Source organism: Chaetodon trifascialis, chromosome 13 (assembly GCF_039877785.1).
Source record: "Chaetodon trifascialis isolate fChaTrf1 chromosome 13, fChaTrf1.hap1, whole genome shotgun sequence".
Taxonomy (NCBI): Eukaryota; Metazoa; Chordata; class Actinopteri; order Chaetodontiformes; family Chaetodontidae; genus Chaetodon; species Chaetodon trifascialis.
This window is the reverse complement of record NC_092068.1, coordinates 3,717,124-3,731,080: the sequence shown is the minus strand read 5'-3', so window position 1 is coordinate 3,731,080 and position 13,957 is coordinate 3,717,124. Positions and strand designations below refer to the sequence as shown.

General features: G+C 41.8%; 1 protein-coding gene across 1 annotated transcript; it reads left to right on the top strand.

The window, feature by feature from the left end:
- Window positions 1–10,147: 10,147 nt before the first annotated feature.
- On the top strand, window positions 10,148–11,413 carry LOC139341489 (THAP domain-containing protein 2-like). Its single transcript, XM_070978041.1, has 4 exons — window positions 10,148–10,227; window positions 10,576–10,768; window positions 10,916–11,005; window positions 11,153–11,413. Exons 1-4 carry the CDS (start codon window positions 10,148–10,150, stop codon window positions 11,411–11,413), a joined length of 624 nt encoding a protein of 207 aa, XP_070834142.1.
- The last annotated feature ends 2,544 nt before the right edge of the window (window positions 11,414–13,957 follow it).

Genomic DNA, 13,957 nt, shown 5'->3' with positions numbered 1-13,957 from the left:
AGCTGCAGCTACAGGCAGAGGCTCCATAGCTAAGCTGTAGCTGATGCGCACCTCCTAAAAAGGTGACCATATGTTGGAGCTACAGCAGGCTGCAGAGACACCACGCAGATACTGAAAGATGTGTGACTGGTCAGCTTTAGCTGCTGTTTTCTCCAACATGTTTGGGACACTGGTGGAAATTGTTGAAACTGAAGACAGACTCAATCATCTTCTTTGGAGGTCCCCCGACAGTCTAATCTTATAGCAGCATAACTAGGGTAACTATAAGCTTTATCAAAAAGGAAAGTTTGAAGCCTACTCTTAAATGTAGAGACAGTGTCTGCCTCCCGGGCAAAAACTGATAGCTAAATGCTCTGACTCCTGTTCTGCTTTTGGAGACTTTAGGAACCATAAGTAGACCTGCATTCAGGGAACGCAGTGTTCGAGTGGGGTAATAAGGCACTATGTGCTCTTTAAGATAAGAAGGTGCCTGGCCATTTATGGCTTTGTAAGTAAGGAGGAGAATTTTAAATTCTGTTCTAAACTTTACAGGGAGCCAGTGCAGAGTGGCTAATATTGGAGAAATATGATCTCTCTTCCTCGTTTTTGTCAGAACGTGTGCTGCAGCGTTCTGGAGTAACTGGAGAATATTCAGCAATGAATTTGGGCAGCCTGATAGTAGGGAATTGCAATAATCCAGCCTGGAAGTTACGAATGCATGGACTAGTTTTTCCGCATCATTTTGAGAGAAAATATGCCTGATTTTTGCAATATTACATAGGTGAAAAAAGGCAGTCCTTGAAATTTGTTTTACATGGGAGTGAAAGGACATGTCCTGATCAAAGATAACTCTTCTATTCAATTTTTTATTCAATTCAATTTTATTTGTATAGCGCCAAATCACAACAGAAGTTGTCTCAGGACACTTTCCATATAGAGCTGGTACAGACCAAGCTCTTTTATCTACAAAGAAACCAACAGTTCCCCCATGAGCAAGCACTTGGCGACAGTGGCGAGGAAAAACTTCCTTTTAACAGGCAGAAACCTTGAGCAGAACCAGACTCTGGGTGGGCGGCCATCTGCCTCGACCGGTTGGGTGAGAGAGGAAGAGCAAGAGAGGGAGAGTGAGACAGACAGACAGACAGACAGACAGACAGACAGACAGACAGACAGACAGACAGACAGACAGACAGAAATGCAGTCAGAGAGAGAGAGAGAGAGAGAGAGAGAGAGAGAGAGAGAGAGAGAGAGAGAGAGAGAGACAGAGAGACAGACATGCAGTCACAGTAACAGTGACAGTGGATGTAATAACAGCAGTAGCAGTTGCAGTGGATGTCAGGCAGGGCCAAGGCAGGAGATGCAGCTGAAATCCACAATCCAGATTCAGCCACTGTCCATGGGAACCTGCAAGACGACAAAGCACAGAGACTCCGGGGAAAGAGCTAAGTTAGTAACACGCCGTGGTAGGACATGAGAGCGTGCGGATGGAGAGGGACAGAAGGACAGAGGAGCTCGGTGTATCTTTGGATGTCCCCCGACAGTCTAATCCTATAGCAGCATAACTAGGGGCTGGTCCAGGACCAGCCTGAGCCAGCCCTAACTATAAGCTTTATCAAAAAGGAAAGTTTTAAGCCTACTCTTAAATGTAGAGACAGTGTCTGCCTCCCGGACAAAGACTGGAAGATGGTTCCACAGGAGAGGAGCTTGATAGCTAAATGCTCTGACTCCTGTTCTGCTTTTTGAGACTTTAGGAACCATAAGTAGACCTGCATTCTGGGAACGCAGTGTTCGAGTAGGGCAATAAGGTACTATGAGCTCTTTAAGATAAGAAGGTGTCTGGCCATTTATGGCTTTGTAAGTAAGGAGGAGAATTTTAAACTCTATTCTAAACTTTACAGGGAGCCAGTGCAAAGTGGCGAGTATTGGAGAAATATGATCTCGCTTCCTGGTTTTTGTCAGAACACGTGCTGCAGCGTTCTGGAGCAACTGGAGAATATTCAGCAACAAATTTGGGCAGCCTGATAGTAAAGAATTGCAATAATCCAGCCTGGAAGTTACGAATGCATGGACTAGTTTTTCTGCATCATTTTGAGACAAAATATGCCTGATTTTTGCGATATTACGTAGGTGAAAAAAGGCAGTCCTTGAAATTTGTTTTACATGGGAGTGAAAGGACATGTCTTGGTCAAAGATAACTCCCAGATTCTTTACAGTGGTGCTGGAGGCCAGCGCAATTCCATCCATAACTGCTATATCATCAGAAAGTGACTTTCTAAGATGTTTAGGGCCTACTACTATAACTTCAGTTTTGTCCGAGTTTAGCATCAGAAAATTGCAGGTCATCCAGGTCTTTATGTCATGAAGACATGCTTGTAGTCTAGTTAACTGACTGGTTTCTTCCGGTTTCATTGATAAATATAGCTGGGTATCATCTGCATAGCAATGAAAATTTATTGAGTGCTTCCTGATTATCTTACCATAAGAAAACATATATAAGGTGAATAGAATTGGTTTAAGCACAGAACCCTGCGGAACTCCATAGCTGACTTTAGTGAGCACAGAGGAGTCGTCATTAACGCGTACAAACTGAGAGCGATCTGACAAGTAGGATTTAAAGCAGCTTAGCGCGGTTCCCTTAATGCCAATGAAGTGTTTCAGTCTCTGCAATAGGATGCCATGGTCAATGGTGTCAAATGCAGCACTAAAATCCAATAAGACTAGTACAGAGACAAATCCTTTATCAGAAGCAGTTAGAAGGTCATTTGTAACTTTAACCAGTGCTGTCTCTGTGCCATGATGCACTCTAAATCCTCAAATAAACTATTTTTGTGTAGAAAGTCAAACAGCTGATTAGCAACTGCTTTCTCAAGAGTTTTTGAGAGAAAGGGAAGGTTGGATATCTATAGTTGGCTAAAACCCCTGGATCAAGAGTAGGCTTTTTAGGTAGCGGTTTTATCACAGCTACTTTAAAGGACTGTGGTACGTAGCCTGTTGATAAAGACAGATTGATCATGTCTAATACGGAAGAGTCAATTAAAGGTAATACTTCTTTAAACAGCTTAGTCGGGATGGGGTCTAAAATACAGGTTGATGATTTTGATGATGAATTTATTGAAATTAGTTGGTGAAGGTCGACAGGAGTAAAACAGTCTAAAACTGTGACAGGCTGAGTAACAGTTTCTGTGTTTGAAGACAAAACAGTACCTGTTAACGGCAGGAGTTGATGAATTCTTTCTCTAATAGTTAGAATTTTCTCATTAAAGAAGCTCATGAAGTCATTACTGTTCAGAGCTAAAGGAATACATGGTTCAACAGAATTGGCTGTCAGCTTGGCTACAGTGCTGAAGAGAAACCTGGGATTGTTCTTATTTTCCTCCATTAGTGCAGAGTAATAGGCTGCCCTGGCACTGCAGAGGGCTTTCCTGTATATTTTAAGACTGTCTTGCCAGGTGAACCGAAATTCTTCCAAATTGGTAGAACGCCATTTCCTTTCTATTTTCTGTGAAGTTTGCTTTAATTTACGGGTTTGAGGGGTATACCACATTAACCTGTAGCACGATCAACCAGGTAGTCAATTTGGGGGGGACAAAGGTTGGCATAGGAATCCTCTGTTGTATTGAGACATGGCATTGAATTAAATGCTGATGGGATCATATCCTTAAATTTAGCTACAGCACTATCAGATAGGAGTCTGGTAAAAAGAATTTTTGCCTACTGGCTGGTAGTCTGGTAATATGAATTCAAAAGTTATTAAATGATGGTCCGATTAAAAAAAAGGATTCTGTGAGGAGACTATTAAGTCTTCAATTTCAATGCCATATGTCAGGACAAGGTCGAGGGTGTGGTTAAAACAGTGAGTCGGTTCATGTATATTCTGATGGAAGCCAACTGAGTCTAATACTGAGATAAACGCAGTGCTAAGGCTGTCATTATCAATGTCGACATGTACATTGAAGTCACCCACAATCAGTGCTTTAAGTGGGCCGGTACACACCGGTACGGAGTACCAGCACTTCTAAATTTTAGCCTCTAGCGTACCAGGACTTTTTACGGCGTACTGGGACTTCATATGAGCCCATAGTACCCTCTCTTGTTGTATTTCTCTCTTGCGCTTTGTGAACAAAAGAGAACCTGGACTAGTGATGGACCCGGTGAAGATGACACAGGACGACAGACAGACGTTAACGTTAATCTTGCAAGTGACGACCAGCTAGCTAGCAGTAACGTTAGCGCTTTTGCTAACACAGACGTGGCTTCTGATTCACCTGTTGCCAGCGATGTCAACAATAACTCCATAGAACAAGAATGGCCAGACTGCTGGTCAAACCACCAAATAAGGTATTTTTGCTCATAGAATGAGTGGCTTATAATGGAGATCTTATTTATCAATAATGTCATGTTGTTGGTCCTCCTAAATTTGTGAATTTGCTCAGCTAAGTTACACTACAAACAAATATTTAGGTCTAAAATATTTAACAGTCATTGTCTACTGTTTTGTTATGACAGAAACAAACACAGGAGTATGTCATTTAGCCTAATTGTTTTCTTGTCAACTGCATAGCTTACTTCTCCAATTTTCTCCATGTACTGCCTGTCTCCATCTTCTATCTACATATTTCTCTCATGTGTGTGTCCACAGGAAATTGTAGGTGCCAGTTCACTTGTGCATCAGCCTGTATGCTACTTGAGGGCCACCCCCCTGACGACCTGCCTTGGGCCAATATCCAAGTGAACAAACAGACTTTATCTGCAAAGTTGAATATCAGTAAAAACAAATTTCTTTTTGAAAATCAGTATCATGTCCTAGTATTTAAATTAGGGCTGTCAGTTTAACGCGTTAATTAGATTAATTAATTACGCTGCAAATTAAGGCGCTATAAAAATTAACGCAATTAATCATGAGTGGCAAGGCAATGCGCAAGCATTTTAAATTTGGCCCTTTGAGTGACCCGTAGGCTGCATCCTACCTGCGCTACTCGTCAAAAGCAGGGTGACAACAGACGTGGATGCGACACCGGAGAGCGAGGCAAGCCTACTTGGACCTTTGAACGGCAAGTTATTTATAAAAAGAACAAAGACGGGACTATTAACAATAACGCAGTGATTTGTACCTTGTGTAATAAAGAATTTTCCTATCACCGTAGCAGCTCCAGCCTGAATTATCATTTAAACGCTAAACATGTAGTTGCTGCTAGTGCCGCTAGTGCTACCGTGAGCTCACTCCGCCAACCCACACTTGCTGAGTTAGGAAAACGAATGAGCAAAGCCACGGCAGAAAAACTGACAAACTCAATCGCAAAGTGGGTTGCTGCTGATTGCAGGCAGATTTCAATCGTGGAAGACGAGGGCCTAAAAGAGGCGTTTCAGATAGCGTCATCTGACTCTAATTTCCAGCTACCGTCGAGAACTACAGTGATGAAAAGAATTCACCAGCTGTAATGTGAATGTCAGTGAATTGTAATGTCCTAGAATTCAAATTCTTTATTTGGGGACCTTTAGCAGATATGAGATTAAAATGCGATTAATTAGATTAATTAATTACAAATCCTGTAATTAATTAGATAAATTTTTTTAATCGCCTGACAGCACTAATTTAAATACATCACTTAATGATCTGCTGTTACCCACCGCCTAATTTACGTGACAACAGTCGAATAAGGGGAGTACTGGCACTTATTTTTTTCCACTTAAAGCAATGCCCACAATAATTACTTTATCTGCTTTAAGGACTAAACCTGATAGAAACTCAGCTATAAATTCGGAGTAAGGACCAGGAGAGCGGTATACTATAACAAATAAAACTGGCTGCACTGTTTTCCATTTTTCATGAGAAAGAGTGAGAACAAGGCTTTCAAATGAGTTATAGTCGAGTTTAGGGTTAAGGTTGATTAAACGGTTTGAGTCAAAAATGGCTGCAACTCCACCTCCTCTGCCGCTGCCTCGAGGAATGTGAGTATTAATATGGCTTGGAGGAATAGCTTCATTTAGGCTCACAAACTCTTCAGGACACAGCCAGGTTTCAGTCAGTCAAAATAAATCAATATTATGGTCTGATATTAACTCATTACCTAAAACAGCTTTAGAGGACAGAGATCTAAACAGAGTCCACATTTAATTCTCCTATCTTGTTTTACTATTGCAGTGGTTGTTTTAATTTTAATTAGATTTTTATGTTTAACTCCTCTTCTCTGTACTTTTGGTTTGCCTATGTGGCAGATTGAGTTCTCGGCCCCCCTCCTTCTAGTGGAATTAACTGGCAGTGGGCTGCACTCAATCAGCCATCAGCGCACTGATTGCGAGGCGGGGCTGCTCACCTTTATATAACGCTGCTCTGGTCCCTCTTCCTAACCTTCGGAGTCTGGCGTCTGTGTGAGCGGGGTGTGCTTGGTGTGCCCTCCGTGGCGTTTTGACGTGCTGGCTGCAAGTCTAAGGTAGGCACTTATGGCACTTCCTGGTGGCGCACATCTATTGTGTGCGTCATGGGCGTAATATCGGCCGTTGTCCTCGCTCTGCAGTGTGGCTGCTGTTGTCTCTCCCCTGTGGCAGTGAATATAGCCCAGTACAATCATCACCGGCTCGGAGCTCTGGCTTCATGCGAGTTGGTGCTGTGAGGTAGGCTTGCTGGAGTTAATATCGTAGCCGGTCTCTGCCTGGTCCCGTCTCTACTTAAATTTTCTCTCCTCTTGGGTTTTGGTCAGCAGTAGGCAGAGTGCGCAACGGCCGTGCGTCTTCATCTCTCTATTACACAGTTGGAAAGCTGTTCCCTGCTGGGCGATACTTCAAAGGCACGGCTGTGCGCCACGGTGCAGTGCATCATCCTCCGAGTCATCCGCCGTCACCTCCCTGGCGCAGGCTGCTGTTCTGTCTCACTATTTGTATGGTATACTCCACATAGGGTTTATGCCCGGCTAAATTTCTTATAAGGGTGCAGACTCGCCAGAATTGACATTTTCTTCTTTTATCAGGGACTGTATCAGTGCGCTATGGGGTGCCCATCCGATTTTGTTTATTCAAATTGAGTTAGTGATTTGTACTTGATTTTCTGATTTAGTGTTGATTTGTTTAAGCTGTGCTTTTTGCTTTTTTTTTGGTTTATTGATTTAACTGAATGGTTTATCATTCTTTTTTTCTTTGCTAATTTGCAGGGGGTTTTGGTGTGTGTGTGTGTGTGTGTGTGTGCTATATAGGCCAACACTAACTGTCTTCTCTGTTGGGCAGGAGCGGTGGATTGTGAGCCAGTGGTGGGCAGACCTCCTGGTGGTGCTGTCCCCCTCACTTTTTGTTATTGTTTGCTGTGTTTTGTTTGATGTGATTAGATTTCACAGGTGGTGTGTTTCTTTTCTTTGGACCCATCCTTGTTTCCTTTTGGTCCGTCTTCCATGGTAAGCACCCCTCTTTACTTCTTTACTCTTACTTCTCAGGCCCCTACACACAGTAGATGTTGGATCATAGTTGCTTGGTAATTGTAGAATTGTGAATCGTTTATAATATGTATATTGTTGGCAATAAACCTTGGTATAGTTACTTTGGATTCTGGTCTCTGTCCATGTGTTAGTGAACCTGTGAGCCTTATTCTTGGTGTCCCTGGTAAGGGTGAAATCACTACTTCCTGGGGTTGACCTTACCCTGGGTGGCGTTGTCGACAATACATTACCATCTCTTGGTATATCAGCCGTGTTCAACTTGCCACACTTAGTTTATGTGGTCGGGGGGCAGACACAGTCTCTATGGAGTGTTGGGTGGGTAACTGCTCTAATGGAAGCGCAGAGAAGCATGTTGTGGTGATAATGGCAGAAATCCAACATTGAGCTATGAATAAAAACCTGTGTCATGGTATACTGTCAAAGAAGGGAGTGTTTACTGCTTACATCAAGTTTTTAAGTGTTTTCCAAAGGCAATTGGACTTGCTTGTGTTCAAGAAGATATTTGGGCTCTCATCCAAGTCGGTTCTTCAGTTCTGACCAAGGCCTGGGAAGTCCTGGTCATTAATCCTCTTGCAGGATCGTTGACCCACCCAGCTATCATGTGAGTCGTAAGTCATGGTGTTAATGCGTCAGTGGCAGAGATGGGGGCAAGTCCCATACATGCAAGTCACAAGTCTTACCCCTCAAGTCTCAAGTAAGTCCCAAGTCGTCTGCAAGGAGGATCAAGCAAGTCAAGTCCAAGCATAGCTTTAGTCAAGCAAGTCAAGTCGTTATCAAATTAATTACTTTTTCAAATGTCTGTATTTCACCAATCCTATTTTTCAGAGTCAATATCTCTTTTTTTTAAAGTAAGCTGATAAGTTAATGAATCAGCTCAACATGAATGACTTTCAAACAGCTTTTTATTACTTTAAAAAAAGATGAAACAACCACATTACTGTAGTATATGGAAAAAAAAATAACACCGTAACTGAAACTTGAGGTAGAATGTACTGTGTGTGTGTGTGTGTGAGAGTGAGTGAGTAGCGAAGTGTAGTGTTGCTTGTGATGAACTGGGAGATCTGCAGCTGACTAGAGTCTGATATAGTTGCTTTTGAGCGAAGGTATTCTTCATACCTAAACACTGGGACAGAGGGAGAAAAAGATACGTTTTAAACTCATGCATTCATTGCACAGCTTGTCATTACTGCCTACAAAGTAGTCAAAACATCTGAGAATAAAGTTTGATTCCGTACAGCCTCATTCTAGGCAGGCATGTATAGATATTTTGCATGTAAATGGCAAGTGCATGGCAGCTAACAGTAGGAACTTTTGAGTTCTGCACTTAACAGCATGACACAAATATAACAGAGTTTCTACAATACATACATTTATGGATGAATAGAAATACATTTATTTAACCCATGAATGAATAAATAACAAAATTAACATGTTTGTTAAAACAATTAGTGTACCAACTTCACCGTTATATTGCGATATGCTGTTATAAGTTCAGAACTGTTGAAAATTCCTATACCTGTTCGGTTCATGAGAGAGAGAGACAGAGAGACAGAGAGACAGAGGCGTGGTTACAGCTGACAGTAATCGGGATTGAATTAAAAATTGCTCGAAAATTGTCCTCTTCTTTCCACGGTTACTGTCTCATGTTCGAACGTCAACACTGGGATGTGTCTGTTTGTCTGTCCACGTTATGATTAGAGCGGGGATTTAGCTATATTTTTAGACTCTGAATTAAACCGGTGGGGGATGAGAAATCCACCGCAGTAATTTATAGATCACGGTGTTTCTGGTGCTGCATGATGAAGCATTGATCTGGCTGAATCTGCTCTCCAGGAGTTTCATGGTGACATGCTGTGAGCGACCAGGTGAAAAAAAACACGAAGAAAAAAGAGACTTAGAAAAAATCATATTGACGCATGTGAACCTTACTAACAGTGTAGAACAAAGGAAACCAAGTTTTTTCCATTACCCCCCCAAAACGGGACAAATTGTGTCCTGGGAGAGAGTGTCTTCTTCACGGGACAGATGATGAAAAAAGACAACTCTGGGAAAAATGGGAGGGGGGACAACACTAATATCCATAAAGGCAAATATGTTAACGTAGTCAGTTCTGGTCATAGATATGTATAGAAAGGCTAGCTGTCTCAAGGCGGAGTCGGCGGCGTCGTCACTGGCGGCCATCTTAGGACAGGAGACCGCGCTGCTGCACCCTGTTGCTGTGGACGTAAGGTGAGTGATATATGCAAACTTAAATGCTCGTAACTCGCTGAATTCTTGACGGATTTACAAACGGTTTGGTTTATTACAAACCTTATTAACGTGGCTATGATTTATGCTGCTGCTGATGTTTAAATTGTAGCTTCACGTTTTGAGAAACGCTTAATATTGCAGCATAGCTGTGTGTTTCATGGCTGCCCTCAACTCAAAAGTGATACCAAAGTCGACATTTTCAATTATTAACAGGTTTCCCTAAGACCAATAACGTCTCTTGACAACCTAATCTTTTGTCTAAATGTCATTTTGTGGACGTGGTTGTATTTATTTGCTGGCTAGCAGTGAAGAGGTCATAAGTGAGTCACCAAGCAATTGTAAATTGGTGGGAGAGGCAGGATTAGTCTTTCGTTTCAACATAGCTTTGAGTTACACATGATTTCCAAGTGGTTTGGTTTCTTAAAAACATCTTTACATTTAGATTACTTTGTTGGTTTTTTGTTTACAGAACTTCTGATAATGATATCGTGAAAATGCCTGATTTTTGTGCCGCCTACGGCTGCACCAACGCACGGAGCCTCCAAACGAGGACGCGTGGGATCACCTTTCACAAGTAAGATATGAAAATATTATGACTATTATTAGGATACTCGTTATGTACAATACACGTTCTGCTACTCAGGAACAGTGTGACTGAGACAATATTACAAGATTGCCATTGACCCTGGCTTTTTAAGAATGTTTCTTCCACCTACTTTTCATCTTTTTATTCTGATTATTTTCTTATGTCTAATTCTCAATATCTACATTGGCTACATATATTTGCATACATGCAGTACATAGAATCAAAATGATAATATATTTTATACTGTATTTTTGTCCATACCCTCAATGATGAAGGAAATAAAGGTGGAAGGTTAACAATCATTTATATATGACTACTATTTCTCCCATTTGTAAGGTTTCCCAAATGCAGCGAGCGCAGGAGACAGTGGAAGCGTGCCCTGAGAAGGGATGGTTTCGTGGCTAACGATAGATCACTGCTCTGCAGTGAACACTTCAGCAATGAAGATTTTGACAGGACAGGGCAGACTGTCAGACTCAAAGCTGGAGCTGTTCCAACTATCTTCAACTTCCCTGTTCATCTTCAGAGGGTATGTGTATAATTGGCCAACTAGAATACAAGGTGTTAAAGATGGATACATCGATATTTAAATGTGATTTAATGTCACACTCTCTGCAAGTTTAGCAATACATAATGTGTATTACACATCAATTGAATATTTAACTATTTTTTTCAGCCGGTAGCACCAAGAAGCACAACCGCTTCTAGAAGAGCAGGAGAAAACCTGCCCATGGACCCCCAGCAGGATCAACCTCCGCCTGATATTGTGAGTATTTGTACACATGAGGAATGTCAACTAACAAATGAACTAACCCTAACCCTAATTAACTTCATTATATATTTATTTATTATTTATTGTATTATTTTTTTTTCAAAGCCACAGGCAGCCACTGGAGAGAGGCAAAGGAGTCAGAAGAGGAAGGCCCCTGACCACCAGTATGCATTCCCTTCCTCCCCAAAGGCTCTTAAGGCCAAACTTGATGCAGCCATGGCAACAGTGTGTAAACTTCAGCGGGAGAAGAGCAATGCCTTGGCAAGGGTAAGGAGGGCCAAGAAGAACATGAAGGCTCTTCTGGAGGAGCTGAAAGCCAAGAACCTCATCAATGAAGAGCTGCATGCAAAGAGAGGGCGAGGCCAAAGGTCGCAAGTGCAAGGAGTGGCGGTGCGAGTGTGAGGGCCCGCCAGAGCCCCAACGGGGCCCTAGTTATTTCTTGCTTTGAGCTTCAGTAAAGGTCTTGCCGTTCTTGTTGGTGGTAGACAACTCAAGTCTGTTTCTCCAAGAGGGAGAGGGAGGGAGCTGTACTGAAAAGGTAGTTGCATTGATACGGTACTTAGGTCTTATTAAAGTATCTTTGTTCTATTTCACACTTTGATACTGATGGAAAGATAGTTTTGTGTCCAATTGTGTCTTAATGTTTTTTTGTCTTGTGTCCAATTGTGTCTTATAAATATTGACAACATCATTACTGTGTGTGTATGGGTATACCTATTACTTTACCTGTCTAGTCTACTTAATATTATACTATTTTCATAATAAACTCCGTGGTTATAATTATTCACAAGTATGCAGTTAAATAGCCACATCTCTGACGTTTATGACAAACCAAGCCGTTTGAAAATCGGTTGAAAATTGAGCAAAATATAGTTATTTCAGCACTACATGCACAATTGACTTTAATGTTATGACTGGACGAGCGTTCCTGTCCCAAGATGGCCGCCGTGTGACGACGTCAGTCCCCATTGGCTCACAGCGCTGGTAAGCTATCTAGCCTTTCTATCCAGTTTAACCCTAAACTGAGGCTTCTGTTGATCTTTACAAAGCAGTGCATGTGTGGATGACAGTGCAACACATGCAAAGTGAGCAACTTGAAGGCTTTGATGTATTCCAAAATGGACAACCTATTGGGTGACTATTTTGTTCTGCAAGTGGACCCTGGCAAATGTGGGCAGATGATTGCACTTACATCACACAGACCATAGCTGCTACACGGACAAAGCAATAAATCATCTGTGGTGATCAGCCCCTGACATGCCCAAATTGCACCCTGATCCATGGATCCCCCGTCTGGATCAGTCACCGCAAGGCCTTCTCAGCAGCCTCCAGAATGTTCTTGGCTTGTCCTCACTGTAGCCCTTTTATTGCAAGGAGTTTGATGAATGGTCAGCAAAGCCCTAGCAGCAAACTTCAGCAGGTTTACAGCGGGTCTTCAATCTGGTCATCACAGGGGACTGTGATTTCCAGCAGGACCACTTGCTTTGTAGATTCCAAAATTCCTTGGTCTGGTGGAGCCGGCTGAGTGGTTGAAATGGTTGGTTGGTAGTGGTTTTTCTGGGAACTTGAGCTGCTTCCTAGGTCAACTAGCCAGTCCTGTGCAGTAGCAAGAGGCTCTCCTGAGGAGCTAGGCTGATATTGTGCTTTTCCCCAGCTCTGATGTGATGTGATTTAGATTTATATCTTGTAGAACAGTGTTTCCCAACCTTTTTAAGCCACGGCACATATTTTATGTGTAAGAAAATCAGGAGGCACACCACCAAAAAGTGTCACAAAAAGTACATTTATTGAAATATAATGTAAATCTAGTCTCAGTTTACTCAATTTAGTGAGTGTTAAACCTGGGCCTGTTTAGTTGAACACAAAGCTGATATTCTTGCAGAAATTGAAGAAAGACACACAGGAAGATTTTCTTCTGATTGGTGCTCTAAGCCTGAGAGCATCAATCACCTGATTGGTGCTTACTTAGAGCACCAATCAGGTGAAATTGTATAATCTTCCACGGCACACCTGATGATTTCTTCTTCTTCACATAAGTATGCTGTGGCACAGTGGATGGGAAACACTGTTCTACAATGATCCATTGAGTGACCAAGTCTTCAGAAGCACAGTTCACAAAGACAGTTTATAAGGAAAAATTAAATTATAAGATTCTCGTCAATTCCATTTGGACCCAGAGGACTTGATAGCATACAAAGCTTTACATCACACGCATTAACACAATCTAATTCCAAGTCTTAAAGCGGTGCCGTCCCTCCAGTTAGGCAGACATTTTTCAACAATAATGTTCTCCCCCTTTTACCACTCACAGCCTGTGTTTGGCCTGGACCAGTGCCAGGCTGTCTGATTAGGAATAAATCTTAGCCATAAACCTTACTGTTAATACTTTGTTGGCAGTGTCTCTGTCTTCTTCATACCGAGTGCCTCCCCCACCTGACATGAGATTTGAGACACTGACACTGAGATTACAAAATCTGTTTGAAAGGAATACAGCAGTGAAATAATGTTGTGTTTTCATTTCTGCACAGCCATTATAGAGATATGCCTTCCCTCAAAATTCACGCAGGAGGAAAACAGCATTATTTACTGATTATTATTATTATTTACTGATTCACTGAATTCATTTCCCATGCCCAAAATTGGAAACAGCTAACCTGGCTGTGGAAAAAGTGAAAATTCTACCTCCTAACAATCCCAAAACGCACTCATGTATGCCTACGATGTATTTCATTTTCTATTTGTAACAGTATATGCAATGTATAAATGTGACATTGTAGTTAGGTGGTAGAGGTTTAGGTCAGACTGACATATTTTCATTGTGGCACATCACAGAGAGAGAATATATAAGATATGAATTTTCAAACATTACTGAGATCTTTGAATTACTTTATTGACATATACTTCAAGAAAGACATCAGACTATATTAAGCGTCAATAAATTCATTG

Coding starts and splice junctions, on each gene's coding strand:
- LOC139341489 (XM_070978041.1), top strand. CDS start 10,148: ATGCCTGATTTTTGTGCCGCCTACGGCTGCACCAACGCACGGAGCCTC. Junction 10,228..10,575: donor CGTGGGATCACCTTTCACAA/GTAAGATATGAA, acceptor CCCATTTGTAAG/GTTTCCCAAATGCAGCGAGC. Junction 11,006..11,152: donor ATCAACCTCCGCCTGATATT/GTGAGTATTTGT, acceptor CAAAGGAGTCAG/AAGAGGAAGGCCCCTGACCA.